Below are 21969 nucleotides of genomic sequence, written 5' to 3'. Positions count from 1 at the left end.
TCTTTTTGTTCACATCCCATCCACAGCCTTGATATTCCCCGATAGAAAGCAGGCGTTTGGTATACTACATTCGGTTGGAGACACGGCGCATCCTTTTGCTTTCTTTTCTCTCCTCTTTGTCATGGCAGTTCCCAACTGGTGGCTGTCCTTCCTTCTCTCTGTCTGCTTTCAACTGTTTTATAGTGACACATACTTTTTGTACAAAAGCGTTTCCGTCTTGCTGCACGACGATCGTATTTAATGGTTTTCATTAATGTAATCCATTTCAGGAATTATCTCCAGGTTCTCTATGGTCTGTTTTGTCTTCCTATGGAGATTCAGAGTAGAGGAATGATGATCATCTATTTTGTTTTAAGCTCTCCATGTAGAAAGAACCTAAACATAAACATCTAGGGATTTATTCCAATCCAAATCGAGTATAAATGAGGCGCGTCGCGTCTATCCTTTTTCACCGCCCCATAGTATTGGCCAATAACATGGCCGGATTATATTGCCCGCGTCTTTACTGACGATTTTCCATCTCAACTTTCAATGTGTTAACAGCGATTGCTTTGTCGGGTCTTTGCATTTATCTGAGATACCGAACTTTGTTTTTTTTCTGCATCAGCCCGAGCATATACGATCGGCTGCCCTTATCTTCATATCTCGCTATTCCATTCCTCGGCGACCCAGCTTTCACCCTCTTCCCATTTCAATTTACACGTACCGGTCCACTCAAAAACAAAGCTACGACGTTGTCGCGACTCACTTTCGATAATAAAGAGGTCTGGCTACTGCTATTTGACAGTATGCACTGACTGTCGCGTTGACGATTGAATCCTACCCAATTAAAAGGCCATCTGATAAATCACCTTCGGTCCCGGTCTCGGTCTTAACTCTTCTGAACATCCCACTTCAAAGTCCCCTGGATCTCTGGAGGTGATGTGCTAAAATACTATCTTGGTACAAGGAAACGCGTGGCGATATTGTTGTCTAAGAACGGTGTCTCTACGCTCAAACTTTCGCCATGGAGTTTGTGGACGCGATTGGGTGAGCAATGACTGGATCTCAAATGCCCCGGCAGCAGCTTACCAGATGTGATCGAATATAGAGAGCTTAAAGCTCTACCAGAAGGCACTCACCTCCTATGCCCGCGCCAAAACGAAGACGATTACGGACGATACGATGATTTGACCCAAGTGAATGAGGATGGGAAGAAAGTGAAAGACATCGTGGCAGAGGCCAAGCTGCGGAAGGAGAAGTTCCTCTCTTCTATGCGTATACTTGCCTACAGTGCGGACGGTGTGGAGGAACTACAAACCTGGGTTCTGGGCAAGTTGGATGACTCCTTAGAGAAATGTGATCTCTGTATCAAGGAGTACTACACAGGGAAGATCTGGCTCATGGAACTGCTCAAAGAGGACTATCAAGAAGAGGATATTGAGACATTTGCTCAGCGAGTTGATCAGTGGGACATCAAGCGTATAACACGAAATTTGACGACTGCTACTACGCAACTCAAGAGTGTTCCTCCGGAAAAGATTGCGTTGGACACCTTGGACCGGGCGGCCTTACTGGCAATATTCGAGACTTTAAGTTGCGAGGCCATGCTTCGCAGTGACAGTCTTCTTCAACAGTATTTTGATGAGCCTTTCCAGCTCATCCAGACAAAACGGACACTGAAAATCTCGGACTACGTCCCTGCTGTTTCCCGCTTCTTATTTGACTCGAATCAGCTGCGTAGCTTCTGGGCTATCGCAACGTGGACCCGCTACAACCGGCCTCCAACAACATTGGAGTTTGAATGGGCCCTTCGGGATGGGATTCTCAGCGCATTGCAGGCTGCTTCCCAACAGCCTCCACAGATGCCGCTCATCCAGCGTCTATGGCGTGGAATGCAACTCATTCTGAAGAAGTTAGATAAAGAGCAGATCACGCACCAGCTCCGGGCGCTGGACATTGATCCATGTCGTCTTTCGGTTGATCACCTGGCGATCCCAACACCAGGCCTCAAATTCCTTCTTAACACTATGCAGATCTTCCTAGAAAAGGCTCCGGCCGACTTTTGGGATGCAATGCAGACCATCTCACCGCAGGCACTTATTGAACAGACATTCCATAACCCTCAGTTCAGTACCTTCTTGCGGCAGGTTCAAGAGGGAGAATCATGGGATAAATCTGTTCTAAAGGACATTTTATCATGGATCAGTCCGTTCTTGACATCGTTAAAAGGTGCTCACCAGCCGTCTGCTTGTCGAGCCCTGGCTTTGCCATTGTTGAAACGCTTCCAAGACCCCCAGTTCCCCAATCTAGCTCGGTATCATTGTTTCCACGCTGGACTGCTCAGCCTTTTACATACCTTGCGATTCTTCACGGATGATGAAGCATCTCGAGGGTCTGTTGCACGAGTGGTCTTGAAAGAAACCATGGAAGTGTTAGGAGATACCATTCATATTATTTTGAATCCTCCAACATTTGCCATTGAAGCACAACTGCAGAAGAATATCGTCTCGTTGTGTATGGATGTTGTCCGTAATACCTTGGCTCTCGAGTGTCAATCGCTTAAGAGTGACTACGAGGTCATCTTGCGACAGGGCACTCTCTCGCATGGAGTTTCTACGTATTCGGCACCTATCTGGGACGCGGTCATCAAACATCTTCACCCGAACAATCTCTCCCTTTCCCAGTCTGCTCTTCTGGGAATTCTGCCGTTGGTGGGCCTAGAGGGGTTCCCCACGCCCTCAAAGGGCGAAGGCAATCCGGAAAAGAAACACTTCAACTCGATCTATGGCCATCTCACAAAACTATCCTGCCAGATCATTGAACGACTGTCCGACTTTCCACCGGAGCATCTGAATGAGTTGTTTTCAGTACAGGACACGGCTAGCGCACTGATCTCTGCGCTGTTCGCCGCCGACCTGGACACGTACCAAGCCTCTGTTGATTTGATCAAGAACGTCAGCGGTCAATCTGCTCGACGAGATGCGATCTCGCATCTACTGGATACCTTCTTCCTACCGACCATGTACGGTCTCAGTTGGTCATTCCGCCGAATTTCCAACATGAAGACGTTTGCCCCTGCCCCTCGAATGCTCCATACAGGAACCGATATTGTAGAGATTCTGTGTAACAGCCAGACTGGCATGCTTCGAACGCGCAACCTCACTGATCGTAAAGAAATTCTGTCATTGCAAAAATTGTGGGAGTTCCTGTGGTCAGCACTGAGTACAATCTTCGATGAGACGGAGGCATGGCACCTTCGAGGCAATGACAAGTCTGTCATGCTAGAGTTCTGTCGAGACACCATTCAATTTGCGGATTTTCTCTTCGATCAGTATGGAGTGTTCTTAGGTGCCTTGGGGGGAACGGAGTCCGAGCAGAAGTCAGTATCAGAGAATTTCCTCAACTCTCCCAATCGGACCATGAATGCTATGGTCAAATGGTTGAGATTAAAGGATGAGTATCTAGCCAATACTCTAGTGGGCCTCGTAGCTAAGCTATTGAGGAGACTGGGGTCGCTGGATGTGGAAGTGACAGCAGAGGCAGCGTTGAGGTTCATTGAGGGTGTTGCAGTGAATGCTACAATCAAAACAATCCTCACCCCGCGTGACAAGGCAGAATTGGTTAGGGCTTTAGAAGCCTACCAAAAGAAGCCTGTGGTCACTGCTTCCACTGCTTCTCTCAAGAAGCAGTCCTCAATCACCTCTTTCGCCAAACCTGTCGATCCTTCACTTTCTTCCTCCCACATCCCCAGCGATGACGATTTCGACGAAATTCCTGAATCTACTTATGAACTTTCTCGATCCGTCGAATTGAACAAATATCGTCGTGCTGCTTTATCGAAGCGCCAATCTGACCCTCCCACGAAAATGGGACTCTCAGCCTTCAACAAAGCCCTGCCGATATCAAAACAGGGTGCAGCTCACCCACCTGTACGATCCACCACAAACGATGTCACCAATGTCTTGTCTTTCCGTGAGAAGCGTGAGCGTGAAAAAGAGGCAAAGAAGCGACGTGATCAAGCTGAGCTGGCACGTCTCAAGGGACATCTCCCTCATGGGGTTGCGGGTCAAACTGCCGAGCAAGGCTCAGGCTTGAAAGGTATTGGTATCATGGGTAAAGATCATGCAATTCCTCTAGATAGTATGATGGTTTCGTCCGGCTCTGACACTGAATCCTCGAGTGAAGATGAGCTTGATAAAGCGCTTTTTGGCGCCAAAGCCAAGAAACCAGAGGCTGTAGCCGCTTACGAACAGAGCAAGAAGCAGTCCCTCCAGCAGATGCCCGTGAAAAAGGTTCGACGTCACCGTTCCATGAAGGATATGCGCGCCCGTCTGGCCCCAGACCTTGGATCTCTGCATCATGCCGTGTTGTCCTGGGATTACTTTGCAACCGGCGACCAACCCCCTAATTTAGATGGAAGCGACTATGCACGGGTTACCAACACATACCGCTCTCCTAATGATTATCAAAGCACTTTTCAACCCTTGTTGATCCTCGAAGCCTGGCAAGGATTCCAACAGGCCAAGGAAGAAGGATCCACCCGCCCATTCGAGGTTAAGGTCATGTCCCGATTGATCGTCGACTCCTGGATCGAATTCAGCACCCAACCCCTGGGCCAACCCGTGAAGGATTTCAGCCTCGGCGAAGGCGACCTTATTCTGTTTTCGAGCTCGTCAAATCCCACCGGGGATCCCAATGCCGGACATCTTCTAGCGCGCGTTTGCGGCGTCAACCGCAAAAATGGAAGGCAGGAAGTTACCTATCGTACAAACCCAGGAAACGGAAACAACAAATACCTCACGTCATTCGCCACTGGATCTACTGCTTTTGCCGCCAAAATTACATCCCTAACCCCCGTGGAACGTGAATTCGGCGCCTTGAGTGCCCTACAGTACTACGATTTGTGCGAGGAGATTATTCTGGCCAAGCCGTCCCCCATCCTTACCTATGCGGAAACGAAACTCCAGTCATTCATGAACAACTATCTCGTCAACCTTGCTCAAGCCAAGGCGATCAAGTCAGCCATCGACAACGATGGCTTCACTCTCATCCAGGGACCTCCTGGTTCCGGTAAAACTAAAACCATTACTGCCCTCATCGGCAGTCTTCTTTCAACTTCCCTCGAAAAAGCCGGGGTTTCGATTGGAAGTGGCTATGCTTCTACACGAACTCCTTCCCGAAAAATTTTGGTCTGTGCACCCAGTAACGCTGCCGTGGACGAACTGGTCATGCGTTTGAAGCAAGGAGTCAAGACCATGAATGGACGTGAAGAGAAGATCTCAGTTGTTCGTCTTGGAAGAGGCGATGCGATCAACGCCAATGTACTCGATGTCACTCTGGACGAGTTGGTCGCTGCTCGATTGAACAAGGATCCTACTTCCAACAATTCTGTCGATATGAAGAAGTTGTACGAAGAGCACAAGAACACTGACACTGCATTCAAAGAAGCTCGTTCGCGTCTAGATGAGTGCAGAGCAAAGGGACTGCCCGCTCCCGATGAGCTCGAGCGCGAATTCGAGATGCTGAAAAAGAAACGGGCTCAACATAGTGCGGCGATCGACAAGGGCCGTGACCAAACTCATACCAACGCTCGTAACGCCGACCTGCACAAGAAGCGTGTCCAACAGGAGATTATCAACGAGGCCCATGTCATCTGCGCTACTCTCAGCGGTTCCGGCCACGAGATCTTCCAGTCAATGAGTATCGAGTTTGAGACCGTCATTATCGATGAGGCGGCCCAGTGTATCGAGCTAAGTGCATTAATTCCACTCAAATACGGTTGCTCCAAGTGTGTGCTTGTTGGTGACCCGAAACAACTGCCGCCCACCGTCCTTTCCAGAATGGCGTCCAAGTTCCAGTACGAGCAAAGTTTGTTCGTCCGCATGCAGAAGAACCACCCTCGCGATGTCCACCTGCTGGATACACAGTATCGTATGCATCCTGATATTAGTCGCTATCCCAGTCTTACTTTCTACGACGGCAAACTTCAGGATGGCCCCAATATGGCCAAGCTCAACAGCCGTCCTTGGCATCATAGTGACCTGCTTAGTCCCTACCGATTTTTCGATGTCCAAGGCATGCATTCAAGTGAAGCCAAGGGGCACTCGCTGGTCAATTACGCCGAGTTGCAAGTCGCTATGCAGCTGTACCAACGTCTAGTTACTGATGTCAAGGAATATGACTTTGATGGTAAGATTGGTATCATCACACCCTACAAGGGTCAGCTAAGAGAGATGAAAACCCGGTTCGCCCAGCGATATGGCGAGGACATTCTTAAGAAAGTTGACTTCAACACGACCGATGCCTTCCAGGGACGTGAAGCCGAAGTTATCATATTCTCCTGTGTTCGTGCCTCGAGCAACAAGGGCATTGGTTTCTTGGCTGATATCCGACGTATGAACGTCGGTCTTACTCGTGCCAAAACCTCCCTGTGGGTCCTGGGTAACTCCCGGTCCCTGGAGCAGGGTGAATTCTGGAATGGCCTCATCAAGGATGCACGCACTCGTAATGTCTACACCGAAGGCAACATTGCTCGTCTCCTTGAGCAGCCGCAGTTCACTGGGTACAAGGAAGTCAAAATGGAAGAAGTCGATACAGCCGAGACTGAAGAAGCACCAACTCCTGTGGAGTCTGCTGTCTCGACCCCCTCTATCTCTTGCCCATCCTCGGCATCAATTGGCCTTGATTCTCGTTCAGTCTCGGTATCAGCTTCGGGACGGGGCACCCCTCCCATTGCCCCTCCCGATGGGCCTTCTGGTGGATTCTCGGGTTTGGATAAATCAAAAATGTGTGGAGTCTGTGGCAGTGCCGATCATTTTACCCACAATTGCGATAACACTGAAGCCAAGTCTGCGGCTCGTGGAAAATGTCACCGATGTGGCCGTGTCGGCCACAGCAAGAATCATTGTACCACGGAGCGCTGCGAGGAATGCGGTGAATTCGGACACAGGATGCTCAAGTGCATGGCCCCACAATTTATCAGTAAGGAGGCAAAGCTCCGTATCAAACGCGAAGAGAACCATTTCAAGGAGCAACAGCGACAAATGACTGAGCGCCGACGCCAATCCCAACTTGGTGACCATAATCGCAAGATACCTGTTGTTCAGGCAACTACTGGCTCGTCCTTTGAGAACCCTGGAGGCAAACGAAAGCGTACCGACACTTTAGTTCCAGAAGGCCCCAAGGCATCGCGTCCCCGCACAGAGAACAACCCACCATCGAATGCTCCGAGACGTCCACGAGGAGCAGCTGCACCAGTGAATGCTCCCAAGAGTCCACGAGGGGCTGCTCCCCCTGCACCTGCTGCACCTACTGTAAGTTGCAGTGAATTGACTGTCGTTGTTTTCCTATATTGCACGATACTGACAGGTCGAAAGGATCTCATCAAACCGTCTCGAGATGGGCCCGCTTACCCGACCACAAACAAGTCAAACAAGCCGCCACCAGACGCCCCGTCGGGACCGAAGGATATGACAGTAAGTTAAACTCTGTTTGACATTGTGAATTGATCGGTCACCTAATCTATTCGATTTATTTAGAACCCCAACGGTGGTCAACCAAAGCCTCGTCCCCCAGTCATGCGCAAGAAGAAACAAGTCGATCCGTTTATACGCCCCAAGCCACGAAAGTAGTAAGATGCATCTGCCGCCATCTTACTCAACCCCGGCATTGACTTTCTTCCTCTCATGATTTCCATCTAAGACATTACCAGAGGGTTAATGTCATCTCACCTCTTCATCCTCAACTCATGTTCGGGCAGTACCTGCTCTTATTATTATCCTGTAACATGCATGACTTCCTAGACCATCGGAGATAAAATAATGAAAAGAGTTCAGTCCCCACTATGATCCATTCTATCGTAAAGATCCGTAGATCCACTATCCTAGGTTCCGCAAACTTAGGTAGACGTTGTTTGTTTGGGATACGGATGTGGATGACAGCGGAGTGGAGACCGATTGACACATCGCTTGGTGTCTTGCAGAAGTGTCTATGATCTTAGGAGGGGTAGTGACGTGTGCTTACGGATTATGGAGTACTCGGATCCATTTTCTTATTCTATTCCTGTTTCTTTCTATTTAGTGGATGGATAGTGGCGTCGCTAGAGGTATATATATATTTTTTGGCTGCTTTTCCCATGTTTTATTTTGGAGGAACTTGATGCTCAGGATATGAAATATAATGCACAAATCATGAGGCATATGTAGATCTCGGAGAATAAAGGTGTTACATATGTACCTGTGACTCCATAGATTGAATAAATTAAGGAAGGGGAAGTTAATAAACAGACATGGTAGATCATAAAACTGCAAGGGCGGTGGGGGAAAGCGATAGTTCGCATATTGCTGAGAACTTCTTTTCCCTTTTTCCCCTCAACAACCTTGACTTGAGGATCCACAATGAAAACCTCGGGAAGAAACACCGAGACTAATGTACTCCAAACCAAAAAGTGCTCTTTGCATATCTTTGCGATCGACTGTCTCTACCCGTCCCGGGGATCCTGGAGCATGATCTGCGCGGTGCGAACACTCGCCGGACAGGTCACATCCAACATCGGTTATACTTTACACTTTCAAAATTGAAAAGCGAAAGGGGCTAGTCCAAGAAAACTGGGTCAGACCCCCCTTGCGTTTACTTTGGGGAAGCCACACCCCAGAGAGCCGAAATGCATATTCAAGTGGTTACAAAGCCATGCGGTGATGGTCGCACAATAAGCAACACAGAGGAATTGTACTGTGTCTTTCCTCGATGCAGCTCCAATCAATCATCGGAAACTAGTGATTTACCCAGACGAGGAAGAAATAATTTGCAAATCCCGCTGTCTGCTGTGTCATATTGCCGTCCGATCCACTGACGCCCAGATGCACCAGATGTATATCATGGTTCCCCTTTTGAGGAATCTTTTTTCATACTAATGATTTTAGCTTCAACTGTGGCCCTTTCACAGGCTATCCGCTTTCCGAGAGCGGGCCCAAACTACTCCTGCATCTGGATCGTCGATTCTAGGATAGGACACCCCCTCTTCCCAAGGAGAAGACAGCTCAACTCTAAAGAGGGCGTGCTTTAAAACCCTCGGTTCCTCCCACCCGGCTGCCTCGTATAAGCTAGTCTTTCTCTATTGCGCTTGTTTCGCTCTTATTGATTCCAAACGCCACTCTTCCAATCGTACATACTGGTGTGGCTTTGTACATAGTACCTATCATTTTCTACCTCCACTCACTGTTGCCTATATATCTCGCCCCAGCCCCCATCACTTCTCCTATTCTGCTTATATTGGTGAGTTCGTCTCTCTGTTTCGTTCTAGAGTGTCTTCTGACTGGTACAGCGTTCCTGTCATACCGGCTCCTATCCACACCCCTTATGAGACCCGTGACCAGTCGGATTTCGAAGCTGGCCAATTGATGCCTTTATGCATCATTGGGAAATAGCATATGAAAGTGCCGTTGCACCGAGTCCTATAGTTCCGACTTGTCGGCCCGATCGCCCCTCCAAGCGCAGGCATTCAAGCATGCCATCCACAGTCAACAGCTCTCCAGACTCGACCCGAGCCCGCCGGGAGAGCGGCCCACGACCTCAAGCTCGCTCAGCAGGAGGGGCTGAGAGAGCCCCGCGCAACGAAAGCCTTTCAGATCTAGTGCGCTTCTTTCAAACACAGAACATGCCGGCCCAGGCCATACCACCAACCGACTCTCCAGATTCGCCAACTGCGCTACCTGTCGTGCTATCCCCAGAGCCTAAGGAGCCGGTGATTGAATTGACCAAAGAGGAGCTCAAACCATTTCGCCGGCGTCTGCTACATTTTTCTCGCCAGAAAAAAGAATCAACACCAAAGTCCAAAGCCGATGAGAATCAACGGCAACTCGAGGCACTGCAACGAGAGGGTTATCTCATGTCCTCCAAACCAAAAAGTACTCTTGATCGGCCCAAAAACAGCTTAGATCGATCGAAGACTAGCCTGATCAGTCTGGACCGACCAAAGAGCAGTTTGGAGCGGACTTTCTCTCGATCAAAAAAGCAGGACGTTGAAGCTATTGGCCGGCCATGGCTGACCAGGACCGATAGCAATACCGAATCAATCGATCCAAAACGTCGCTTGGCCTCTTTGGACTTGGATGACTTTGGCTCCATGCTCGATGGCACTATTTCCTTATCGGAATTTGAGGATACATCACCGCCACCCTATCAACAAGCACATGCGCACAGTGATCAGGTCTCTGATGATCAGATCTCTGGTTCTCAACAAATATCGCCGCTTCCGCTACCAAGAGCCTCCTCAGAAGCTCGTTCAAGAAGCATTGATCAACCAGTTTCATCATCAGCTTCCATGTCTGAGATCCGAGTGAGTGAATCTAGAGATCGCGATCCACCTTGGCCACCGAGCTCAATCAATATGAGCTCAGGTGCGGATCGAAACCCTCCGCCAGCATCGCAGTCAATCAGCAACCAAACTGCGAAGGTTCAAGTGGACCCAGATCAGTTGAAGAGTGAACCAAAGCAAGACAAAGTAGAGCAACCCCAAGCACCAGACCACCTGCCTCCTAACCCACCCGGAATCCCCTCGCCGCCCTCGTTGAAGCTTTTCCCCGATGTCGCTCCTCCACGTCTCTCCAGTATAAATGCATTGAGACTGTCGTCGGCTCCTCGATACCAGACCACTACAAAGACGGCTCCGCCGCCTCCTGGTACCCAATCTAAGGCCGCTGGGACAGAAGCGGAAAAGCCGCGGCAATCAACAGAAAGCTATCGATCAAAAACGGCAGCGGTCCCAGAAGAGCCAGTCTGTTCAGGCGCTCTTCCTTCTGTGGTCTCCAAAAACCCTCCTGCTGCTACTCCTAAGCCTCGAGCTGTCTCTGCGCACATTCAGACGGGACAGAGAAAGTCGCGTCCGTCTTCACTGGCCATGGGAACCCTTCAGGCATTCCCTCTTCCCGCACCGACGCGGCCTCTGCCATCAATTCCCAAGTCCAATACACTTGCTCCTCCTGTGGACCCAAGAACTCCCATGCGGACTGTTCGATCGGGATCCAAGCTTTCCGAGATGCAATACTCACAGCCATCTCCCATTGCCGAGGAGCCCCGCGAGCTGGGAACTCGGGCAGCCTCTACTCTTGGTCACAGCGAGATACGGGATGATGTCAAAGCACCTGAAACAACTTCCGAGCATCCGGAACATTACACCCCAAGACGGCGCTCCTCAAGTGTCCATGTCTACGTGCCACGTATGCATGAACTTGCCGAGAGCTCTTCAGATGGCAGTGACGGGCAACCTTCCAATGATCAGCCTTTGGCCGATTCTCCTGTCCTGGGACAATCATTACCTAAGAAACCTCAAGGAAAGCACGCTGCACCTAAGGGTCTTCAGATCAATTCTTGTGTCGATCAAAGTGATCTTCCTTTCGGCCTTCCCTCGCCTCCCCCCTCTGCAGCTCTCCCATTGGATCCGCCTGAACAGCGGTCTGAACGGACAGCTCACCGCAACTACACTGCGCCCGTTGATCCTGGTCTCTTGACCTCAAGAAGCATGGAAATGGCCATGAGTGTACCTCGCAGTCAACAGGGATCGCTTCTCTCACGCAGCAATAGCTCTCGAAGCAGCCTCCGCCACGAGAGCATCCCTGAATCACACGAACATGCCCGCCAAGCCGAATCCCCACTGCCGTCTTCCGATGACGAAGGCTTCGGTCCTCGTGCCGGCAAGCAACCGTCATATCGCGTCGCCGAGAAGCACCAACCGCGTGCTCACTCGATGAGACGTGGCTATGAGACCCTCGACGCTCGATCTACCCACAGCCGGCCACGTTACCCACACCAAATGAGACCCTTGACACCACAGGGCCATAGCCATAGTTATGACCCTTCCTTGTCACCCCAATCACAGTATTCACAGGCCACCTCTCGCTCGCGCCACTCACAATCACAAAGCATTCACCGCGCCCCGGCCCCGCCCCACGATCCTTACCTGGAGGACCGGATCGCCAATCTCGAGCGCCAAAACCAGGTCCTTCAGGCAGCTCTCATGGCAGCCCTCAATGCCGGAGTGAAGCCGAACATGGACTTGCATGAGTCTGCCATTCCTCCTAGTTTCCCCGCTGCAGGCCATGGGGACTCTTACCAAGGAAGACGGTTCACATCTCGTCCTGATAGCTGGATGAGTTCTTCTAGAAGCAGTGACATCAGCGGGTTTGAGACCCCTGGGTCTGTCCGTGATGCCCGGGTTAATGCCCGTCAGCTGGATAATATGCTTGAGGACATTGAGTCTGGCTGGATATCTGACAAGTCCAGTCTCAGTGGAGCTCGCTCCATGGTTCGACACCGATGATGATCTTGATCCTTAGAAACCCTTTGTAATTTCTGCCCGAAGTTTGTTTCTACTTTCGCGTCCTTTCTTGATGACTCTATGATCCCTTTATTGAGCTGTGACGATCCATTTTTCTCCGGATATACATTTCATCCCTGTTTGGTTGTACTTACTTCGACGATACCAATTTTTCTCTTCTCTGCTTCATACCCAGCCAATATTGAACTTGGAAATTTATTCAATTTTTTATTTATTTATTTGAACTTCTAACTATTCGTACTGGAACTAAATATTGCTGTAGGGCAATTTCGGCCATGTGATGCGCTTAGTCATATCTGTTTTGGTCTTGCTCGGAGCTTCCTGGATAGGATAACATGTTTTGAGCTGAGGTTATTCCACCGCAAAGATTTGAAAACATTGATCTTTTTGGCTGGCTGCAGATGACAAGTCAAATCTGAGATCCGAGCCATGAGATTTGCCGCACTGTCTTGACCACCACCAACATTCCAACCTCCTTTTACATCCTTCCCCGCAGACTTCAGCCAGCAATGGCCAACCCACCAGTAAGTTCTCTATGCTTTTGAAAGTCGAGAAAATCTTGTACTAAAAAAAACAGCGCACACAGCAGGTGCCGCAGCATGTCACCGCGCTCCTCTCCCACCTCACCTCCCGCCCAGGAGTGCAATCTACGCTGATCCTCTCCCGCAAAGACGGCTCCATCATCCAGCGAACAGGCCAGCTCGCCCCTCAAGAATCCAGCCAACCGCGTCCTACACCCATCGCACCCAGCGAACAAACACTCTCCCCCTCCGACTCAGCACCCGCCCCACCTGCTCCCTCAGCTCCATCACACCAAATCTCGCAGGCGGAGGCACTAGCCGCTCACATCTTCGCCTTTGTCACAAGCGCATCCGCACTAGAAGCTTCACTCTCCAGACCTATCACCCAGCAATCGAACGAGATCCCTCCTACCTCTGTGGGATTGGATGGATACGATACCTACTCAAATGGCACCCACAATCCGCAGGAGGACCGAGATGGCGAGAGTACTGACCGGGAGGACGAAGAGGTGAAGCTGCTGCGCATGCGAACCCGGAAACATGAGATTGTCGTGGTGCCGGATCGAAAGTACCTGCTTTGTGTTGTGCACGATGCTTCGCATGCGAACGGAGGACCTAGTGCACGGGGTCCTCGTTCTTCTCGGTAATGAACATTTTCGATCTTTGGTGCTGGTTGCAGTTTGTTGGAGGCTTTTCTTTTCTTCTTTTCTTGTACATGAGCCTTTGCTTTGCATTTCGTATATACCCGATCGAAGGAAGATTTCTTTGCGTATGCATTTCTGTCCAAGTTTGGAGTTGTTTGACTGCTATATCGTATCTTCTGATAAGGCAGTACTTGTAACTTCTGTTGCGAAGGAGCCGACTGAGAGCCGGAGTAAATCCGTTCAGTTATCAAATCAGATCCACCACTACCCCTCTCCTGAGCGAGATCCGTGTCCTCAATTCTGCCACATTTCAATTTCAAATTCATTTGCAAGAGCTATAATCGTGTACATATATTCAACACATCATGGCTGGAATTTTTGATGTCGAAACTGCGCGCAGGAGCTTCCCGGCTCTGCAGCAAAAGCAGATCTATATGGATAATGCTGGTTAGTGGACCCGACGGTTCTTGTCATATGATGCGCATCTAATATATCTCAAGGAGGAAGCCAAGTGCTTGCAACAGTCGCAGATTCGTAAGTTAATTGAACCGGTTGAGTACGATGGAACTAACGCTCTATAGCATAAGATCTTACTTGCTGAACTCGAATGTTCAGCTCGGAGCTACATACCCGGTCTCTCGAGAGTCCACCAGTGGATACACGAAGGGACAAAAGGCCGCAGCAAGTTTCATCAATGCCCAGCCAGAAGAGGTAACATCCACCAACCAGAACTGTCAATTCGGGGACTACATCTAACACCTTATAGATCAGCATCGGGGTGTCAACCACTCAGCTTCTTCACAATCTTTCAACTGCCCTGCAGTTCCAGACAGGCGACGAGCTGGTCCTATCAAAGCTCAACCATGAAGCCAACACGGCCCCGTGGGTGAGAGTTGCAGATCGTCTTGGTCTAACCGTGAAGTGGTGGGCTTCGAATGACCCCAAGAATCCTACTTGCGATGTCAACGACTTGAAGACCCTACTTTCCGAGAAGACCAGACTGGTCGCCTGTCCACATGTGTCCAACATCACTGGAACTATCAGCCCAATTCGGGAAATTGCCGATGCCGTTCATGTACACCCTCGAGTAAGTCAGACCTATAAGTCTTCCTGCAATACGCTAATCCACACAGGCACTGTTATGCGTAGACGGGGTAGCTCTCGCACCGCACCGACAAGTCGACGTCCAAGCACTCGGCGTCGACTTCTACGTAAGTAAATTACCTCCGTCCACCAAAACCCACTAAAAGTTGAAACCCAGGCCTTCTCCTGGTACAAGATATACGGTCCCCACTTAGCCCAACTGTACGCCTGCAACAAAATCCAGCCCCAAATCACAACCCTGGGCCACTTCTTCAAACCAACAACCACCCTAGACGACAAATTAAACCTCGCTTCAGCAAACTACGAACTAACCCAAAGCATCCCACACGTAGTAGCATACTTCGGTTCCGACCCTAGCAAAACATGGGCCGCAATGTCCTTGCACGAGGAGAAACTACAGCGCATCCTACTCGACTATCTAAAATCGGAAGAGCGGATCACGGTTATCGGAGAAAGCCGTGCAGACCAGGCACTCCGCGTACCGGTGATAAGCTTTGTGGTACGTGGAGTTGGAAGTCAGTCTGTGGTTGAGCAGGTGGAGGGAGTATCAAAGTATGGGTTCCGGAGTGGACACATGTACAGCCATCGGTTGTTGAAGGAGGTGTGTGGATTGGAGGATGTGGATGATGGGGTCGTGCGAGTTAGTTTGCTGCATTATAATACAGGTAAGTTCAGGTATTTAGTACTCAGTAGTCAGTACGGTAGAACCTCAGCTGACTAGGCAACAGAGGCGGAGGTGGAAGGTTTGGTTTCCATTTTGCGAGAAGTGCTTGCCTAAGGTTTGATGTTGGAGGTAACCGTGGTTAAGTATGAGTCAAGCTAGGTCACCTGGTGATATGTGATATGCTATCTGGATAGCCGGGAACTACAACTTTTACCCAAGATATCATTATCTACTGTGCCGCATGTAGACCATTTACTTAACACATTTACAGACTATCATATAGAAAACTCCGTTCTCATGAATATTCCAGTTCGTTCCGACGTCAAGATATTCTATTTCTTACGGGGTACGATATACGTAAAGTGGATCCTTGACTATACTAAATAGGGCCAAGGAATAAGCGCCCGGTATAGCCACCGAGGCTTCCGCCATGATGGCAGTGTATGACCTGCAGGAATTTCCTTGAGGTTAAGTCAGGTGTCATGGAAGTACAGTACATTGTATTGGTGACAATGTACGGAGTAATCATCAGGCATAAATAATTTTAACTTGGGCTTCCTAAACTGCATGAATCCCAAAGAGCCAGTGCCGATCGGAGATGGCGCCAATGACAGCGAGGCTAATCGGGAGGAAAGTGGGGTTTTGACCTAAGGATTTGACATGATTTAATTGGTTGGGGTGTCGACCGGGTGTGAACAGCGTGGCAAAGGTATGAGTCAAGCCGAATACCGGATGCAGTTATGGATAGACTTACTCCGTCCTACTGATAATAGCACTCCGTAATGATAGATAGAATATTATAGAATGGATATGTGGCGATATAACCTAAAAACCTTACACCTAACATATGTATCGTATAAAACTAAGTATAGCCTATGCAAAGTGACTCATGCGCCTCTTCCCTTTCACACGCCACCCGTACCTTCTCGCCACATCTTAGTCACTCTACCATTTTCTCTCTTTTCCCCCCTTTAGGAGTCATTGATGTTCTGTGAGAGCCTAAAATCTCTTCTCTCCCAACCCCTTCTGTTCTGACTCTTTTCTTTTCCCTTTTAACCCGCCACTTGAACATCCCCACCTCTCCACTCTGACTCCCCCCGACGCTTCCCCCGACACTCCCTTTCCCCCCCCGTACCTGACCTAAACTTGAACTTCTCACCCGCCTGACTCCTTTCTCCGCCCCCGCCACTTGTTACTGCCTATACTGCCTAGTCGCCACGACTGCCTTGACAAGTACTATCAGTGCCTGTTCATGGTCTAGTTGGGTGTCCTATTTTTTTCTTTCCTGCTTGTTTCGTTCAAAATGTATACTGCCTCCTTCGTCCCGATCGACCGTGTTGCTGCTATCGATATCCTCACTGTTTCCATCTCCGTTTAGATTTCAAGTTCAGAAACTTATAATCTTGGGGTATATCGTTTAGCCTCAACACTGGTTAGATCGTGACTATTTCCTTGTCATATTTTTGCCACTTTTTACTTACTGTGACTCCCACTCTGACTCCAACGTTTGTTGGATTATAATCTCTTTACTTGTCCAACCCTGGCACTACTACACATCTAGGCTTTGCCGTCGCCTTTCTTTTCAAAAGACGGCTTTTGTCTCCTCGGCCTTCGTTCCCGGTTCCCTGCTTAACGGTCTCTTGAACAAATCGGATCATCCTTGTTCCCTCCGGTCGCGCTGAAATCTAGACTGTTCCGCAGTCTCCATGAATCCCGCATCGGATATGTCGGGGATGAACGTCTTGGGTTTGCTATCAAACCCCAGCTCAAAAGCGTCTCACGCTCACCCTTATGCCTCTTCGATCTCCTCCTCCGCCTCCTCCTCTTCCTCATCCGTCTTCTCGCTCGATGCACAGAGTTCTATCTCCTCTACCGCCACAAACCCGGTCGATGTGATCTGGGAAAATGATGAGACTTCGGGGAGAACCTCGGGAGGTTCTCGTGTCTTTGGTAAGGTAGTACCTTCCAAAGATGCCGCTGTGCCGCCTGAGTTGCGCATGCACCCTCGGCGCACTAACAGTGCCGCGACCTCTGGTCCCGGTGCTCGTCCACCACCCTGTCTGCTCCGCCAGTCCGAGCGAAAAGTGAATTTTGTCGATAACCTCGTCGGTGAGTCATAAACTATACGTCCTATTTTTTTTTGGGACCTCTCGGCTAAGACCAAACCCCAAAAGATACGGCGTCCCAGATTGTCGAGAACATCTGGCCGTTGTCGGCCGCAGCGTCCCGTAGTGATGCTGCGACTGGATCCAAGGGAGTTCTTCCCCTGCGGACGTTTATTCAAGAAACGCTTCGTCGCTCGCGTACTAGCTACAGTACTTTGCAGGTGGCACTCTACTATCTTATCAAGATCAAGCCGCATGTGCCTGCCCACGACTTCACTAAGGAACAGCCCCGTGACCAGTCGATGATGCGGGCCATGCAGTGTGGTCGTCGTATGTTTTTAGCGGCGCTGATTTTGGCTTCGAAGTATCTGCAAGACCGCAACTACTCCGCCCGGGCCTGGAGCAAGATCTCCGGCCTGAATACCCTGGAAATTAATCAGAATGAGTTGATGTTTCTGCAGGCGGTTGGTTGGCGTTTGCATATCTCTGAGGCTATGTTCCAGCGCTGGACTGACCTCGTTCTCAAGCTGACTCCCGGTGCCGGTGGTCCTCCTGCAAGTGAGGGCCAGTGCTGGCGTACCGTCCTCCCCCGGTTAACCCCCGAGTTGGAGACGATCGAACCGGAGCAGCCTATGACCCCGGTCTCGGCCATGGGCGGCATGGATTTGAGCGCCTTGTCAGAATCCCCGTCCCCGCGCAGTGCCGGTAACGAGTACTTCCGTACGCCTCCACGCGAACAGATGCCTTGTCGCAATTTGCCCCGGACTCTAGAGCCGACTTTGCGAATGGACTATACGATGCCAACCCTGCCGCGTCCTACCATGCTCCCGACTCCCCAGATGACCCCTCAGTCGCATGTGGCCCACACTCCTGCCGCGAGTATGGCTGCATGCCCCCGTCGCTCCTCTATCGGTACGGCGATGTCTCAGGCACAGAACCTGAGTTTGGCGCGCTCGACTCTTGATCAGCGCCCGCCTCTCTCGTTCTACCCTCGGACTAACTCGTACGATGGATACTCAGTTCGGCGGTCCTCTCTGGCTCGGTCAACCTCCTCTGCTTCGTCTCCGGACTCGATGGTGTCGGATGTGTCGACCCTGTCGTCCCGTTCTTCGCGGTCCTCGTCCGTATCTTCGAATGCGTCGGGAGCAGGAGTGTGTGCTCCTCCGGCTCGGTTAGCTGTCAAGGCTACTATGCGGTGTACTAACAAGTCCCTAAAGGAGAGCCGTCAGACCCTTGCTATTGCTTCTCCTATCGACGAGAGTTCCCTAGTGAATATCTACAGCTCTCCCGATTCTTACTCGGGTGCTACTAGCTCTGCCCCGGATCTTTCCAGCTACTCACTGGACTCCAGTCTGAGCGAAGCCGCTCAAAGCCTATGCGAACTGTCCAGCGCTACACCCGAACGGCGCCAGTGCCGCAAACGCGGTCGTACCGGATCAGACGACATGCTTCTTCAGAACCATGTTCGGCATCTGATCGACGCAGGCGCATCGGGTCACTCCTCGATTCTGCCCGATGGACACCTAGCCAGTTCATTCCTGGTCGGAGATGGTCTCTCTGGACCAGCTGGCATCAAACGGGCCTGCTGCGGCAGTGAAGCGCGCAAAGTCGCCTTGAACCCCAGCCTACGCGCGGACTTCCTGAACTGAACGACTGGTCTAGAAAAAGCCCTGTCTTTTCTTTTTTTTGAAATGTTTCTTGAATATCCCCTCCAAGGCGACCGATCCCGGGCTGTACATACCCCTTCCCACCCGCTCCTCCGGGCCCTCGGTCGTCCTCTGTGAGAAATAGTGTTTTTTGTACGGACGTGGGGTTTGTTCCTCGTCATGTCTTGTTTTTGTTGCGCATGGAGCATGGTGGGCATGGGACGGTCTTCTTTATTTATCTATTTACATTAACTCCTGTGTTTCTGGGGAGGAGTCGAGGCCGTGATCTGTACTACGTCTTCCTTCCCTGGCACTGTGATGGCGCCATGGAACTTTGGGAGAGTTGGGGCGTCCGGCTTGGAAAGTATCGCATCTACGGATAGCCAATCGTACAGTTCTTGATGAGATTTCTTCCTTTTCCCGTATTGCATAGACTTGGACCGGCTCCGATGTTTGCCGAAAACTCGGAATCGTACGATGAATCGGCTGATCCCTTTAGATTTGCTTCCTAGGGAAGTATCAAAATCTGAACCATAATAATGCAGTGGATTTGTTCTATCCAATTTCTAAGGTTCTTGAATAATTCTTGGAAACCCCCGTGAACGTTGTGGGACTGAAGGCGATCAGATAAGATCAGGCGACACTTTGACTCCGCTCGAGCCGTCTTCTCCGCATTCCTCCCCTCTTTCACTTTGTCTCAATATTCAACACTTAACCACCAAATTCCCCTTTGCCATCGATCAACATAATTGAACATGATATCTCCCATTATCGGGCTTCTAGCCCTATTCTCCCTCACCAACGCCTCAGTCATCCCCAACCAAGCCATCCTCCACCCCTCCGACCCAGTAACCCTCTCAAGACCATCCTGGTTCACATCAACCCTCCTAGCTCGTCGCCTCCTCGCCAAATCCCCCTCCGGCGTAATCTCCACCATCTTCCCCACAGAATCCTCCTCTTCCTCCACTCCCAACTCAGTGGCAGGCCTCCCAATAGGCCTCCGCGAATACATCTCAGACTGCGACGCCGCACTCCCTAAGAACCTCAACCCCACCAACAAAGAAGAAGGAAACCCCACCATCCTCGCTCTCCGCGTCGCAACATCATTCAAGAACATAGGCTCGAACTCAAACTTCTCTCTAGAAATAGACTGGTGGGATCATCTCGACCAGGCCGGTCCCGTCTATCCTGGTTTACCGCTTAGTTCTGCTGCTTTACCGAGAGTTACGCTATTCGGGTACCTGGATCCTTTACATTCTGGATCTGCATCTGGATCTGAGGAAGGGGAAGGAGAGGCTCTGGGGGATTTAGAAGAATGTTTCTTATCGTCGCATCCTGATGCGAAGGTTTGGTTACCTGGGAAGGCGGGATCCCCGCATTCAAGTTTCTGGGCGAGGATGGTTGTTACGCATGTGTATTGGATCGGAGGGTTTGGGGATGTTCAGCAGATTGGATGGATTGATATTAATGAGTGGAAGGGGGTTGGGAGGTATAGGAGTGAAGTTGGGGATGGGAGGGGGTGGGAGGATGTGAGACTTCCTGGAGAAGAAGAGTGAGAGTGAGAGTGAGACGGGTTATAGGATAAGGAATCAGCTGCCAAACCCTTTTGCTTGACTAGCATTGACCGCCTTTGTCTTTTTTTGTACTGTATTGCACTCAGAAATATCAGTTATTTACTACTTACCTCCTACTCTTACCAGTGTCCGACCATTTATACTCTCCTAAGCTCTGACTACCTATACCGCGCCCTCATGGACTTCAAGCATCAATTTGAGAATGTGAATTTGATGGAAACGGGGGGTATATCCTACTTTTACAAGGTCGACCTAGGTATTGTGGTCAAAGTCGCATAAGCTATCGAACCCAAGAGACAGCAGTTTTGTAAAGAGCTTGACATCTTAAGACACACTCTGTGAGCATAAACCCTGCCCCTTCATTGTACAATGTTTCTAACATACGGCCAACATAGGGTGGTTATCAAAGTAGACATATTGGTACCACTACGCCTACGGCTAGAATGGAATGGATAAGCAGTCTTGCCCAAGCAATCGCTTTCGTTGAATCACTCAATCTCACCTATGGCGACCTGCGACCGGATCATATTCTCCTCGATGGCGATACACTCAAGGTAAGCGATGTTGACTATGCTGCCAACTTCGGACCACCGTTCCATACTTGCCTAGAGCCGTGGGGAAGGGTGCTAAGCCAGAATGATCCGAAATACGATATGGCCCGTCCCGAACCCGGGCTCCTAGGACCTCGAACCGAACAGTTTGCCCTTGGCTCTATTTAATATTACATCAACTACGGCATGGAGCCATATAGACCGTTGCCTTACTGATGATATTGGGGAGCGTGGTCTGAAACCCGGAGATCTATTACAGAGTATACATTTACCAATTCTGGGTAATTCAATAATAGTCGAATTGATTCAAAAGTGCTGGCATAATCAATTTGCTACTCTGGCATATCTTGATGTCGATACGAAGGAATTGCTTCTCAGCAGTAACAACGATAGAGACACATACAATAATGCTGTTAGAGTGAGAATAATAGAAGATATTGCGTCAAAGAAAGTCATGTGTCAAAAATTGGAGACAAATGGACCTTCGCACTTTCTCTCGAGTGGCCCTTTGGGAAATTAGTGAGAAAATTGGTTGTTTGAGTGAGGAAACTTGTATAACGGGATATTTTAGCCAGTGGTTGACGGAGAGCTCCGATATCTATCAGGTAGGACCCCTTTTTCTTCTTCAAGTACGGTAATTGTGGCAGCGAATAGTTTGATTGTACTTGCGTCAATACGAGGGATTATGAAGATCCATTGGTTGTTATTCGTTGATCTTATCATTCTTATCATTCTTATCACGGCGTCATTGAATGAGATTAAGATTGAGATAATGTATCTGCGGGGAAATTATCTACTATTAGTTGTTAAATATTCCGTGATTCCGAGCTCAGTTCTGTATGCC

The 21969-nt window shown here is 49.9% G+C and overlaps 7 protein-coding genes across 7 annotated transcripts; all 7 read left to right on the top strand.

The window, feature by feature from the left end:
* Positions 1–1006: 1006 nt before the first annotated feature.
* On the top strand, positions 1007–7613 carry N7520_003023 (putative tRNA-splicing endonuclease; the record flags this gene model as incomplete). The annotated part of the gene is made up of 4 exons (XM_057136958.1): positions 1007–1029; positions 1091–7295; positions 7359–7457; positions 7521–7613. The coding sequence occupies 4 exons, from the start codon at positions 1007–1009 to the stop codon at positions 7611–7613; spliced, it is 6420 nt and encodes a 2139-aa protein (XP_056999644.1).
* Positions 7614–9487: 1874 nt separating this feature from the next.
* Positions 9488–12298, top strand: N7520_003022 (uncharacterized protein; the record flags this gene model as incomplete). The annotated part of the gene is made up of 1 exon (XM_057136957.1): positions 9488–12298. One exon carries the CDS (start codon positions 9488–9490, stop codon positions 12296–12298), a length of 2811 nt encoding a protein of 936 aa, XP_056999643.1.
* A 527-nt stretch (positions 12299–12825) lies between these two features.
* N7520_003021 (uncharacterized protein) lies at positions 12826–13484 on the top strand (the record flags this gene model as incomplete). Its single annotated transcript, XM_057136956.1, has 2 exons — positions 12826–12840; positions 12894–13484. 2 exons carry the CDS (start codon positions 12826–12828, stop codon positions 13482–13484), a joined length of 606 nt encoding a protein of 201 aa, XP_056999642.1.
* A 362-nt stretch (positions 13485–13846) lies between these two features.
* N7520_003020 (putative aminotransferase) lies at positions 13847–15363 on the top strand (the record flags this gene model as incomplete). Its single annotated transcript, XM_057136955.1, has 7 exons — positions 13847–13928; positions 13982–14015; positions 14063–14192; positions 14248–14568; positions 14615–14692; positions 14743–15250; positions 15314–15363. The coding sequence occupies 7 exons, from the start codon at positions 13847–13849 to the stop codon at positions 15361–15363; spliced, it is 1203 nt and encodes a 400-aa protein (XP_056999641.1).
* Positions 15364–16955: 1592 nt separating this feature from the next.
* N7520_003019 (putative G1/S-specific cyclin Pcl5) lies at positions 16956–19003 on the top strand (the record flags this gene model as incomplete). The annotated part of the gene is made up of 2 exons (XM_057136954.1): positions 16956–17358; positions 17424–19003. 2 exons carry the CDS (start codon positions 16956–16958, stop codon positions 19001–19003), a joined length of 1983 nt encoding a protein of 660 aa, XP_056999640.1.
* Positions 19004–19755: 752 nt separating this feature from the next.
* Positions 19756–20556, top strand: N7520_003018 (uncharacterized protein; the record flags this gene model as incomplete). The annotated part of the gene is made up of 1 exon (XM_057136953.1): positions 19756–20556. One exon carries the CDS (start codon positions 19756–19758, stop codon positions 20554–20556), a length of 801 nt encoding a protein of 266 aa, XP_056999639.1.
* Positions 20557–21017: 461 nt separating this feature from the next.
* Positions 21018–21293, top strand: N7520_003017 (kinase-like protein; the record flags this gene model as incomplete). The annotated part of the gene is made up of 1 exon (XM_057136952.1): positions 21018–21293. One exon carries the CDS (start codon positions 21018–21020, stop codon positions 21291–21293), a length of 276 nt encoding a protein of 91 aa, XP_056999638.1.
* Positions 21294–21969: the final 676 nt, after the last annotated feature.

This window comes from Penicillium odoratum (genome assembly GCF_028828045.1).
Source record: "Penicillium odoratum strain IBT 22623 chromosome Unknown utg000002l_segment0_segment0, whole genome shotgun sequence".
NCBI classification, from domain to species: Eukaryota; Fungi; Ascomycota; class Eurotiomycetes; order Eurotiales; family Aspergillaceae; genus Penicillium; species Penicillium odoratum.
The sequence above is the reverse complement of the archived record's forward strand: the minus strand, read 5'-3'. Positions and strand labels throughout refer to the sequence as shown.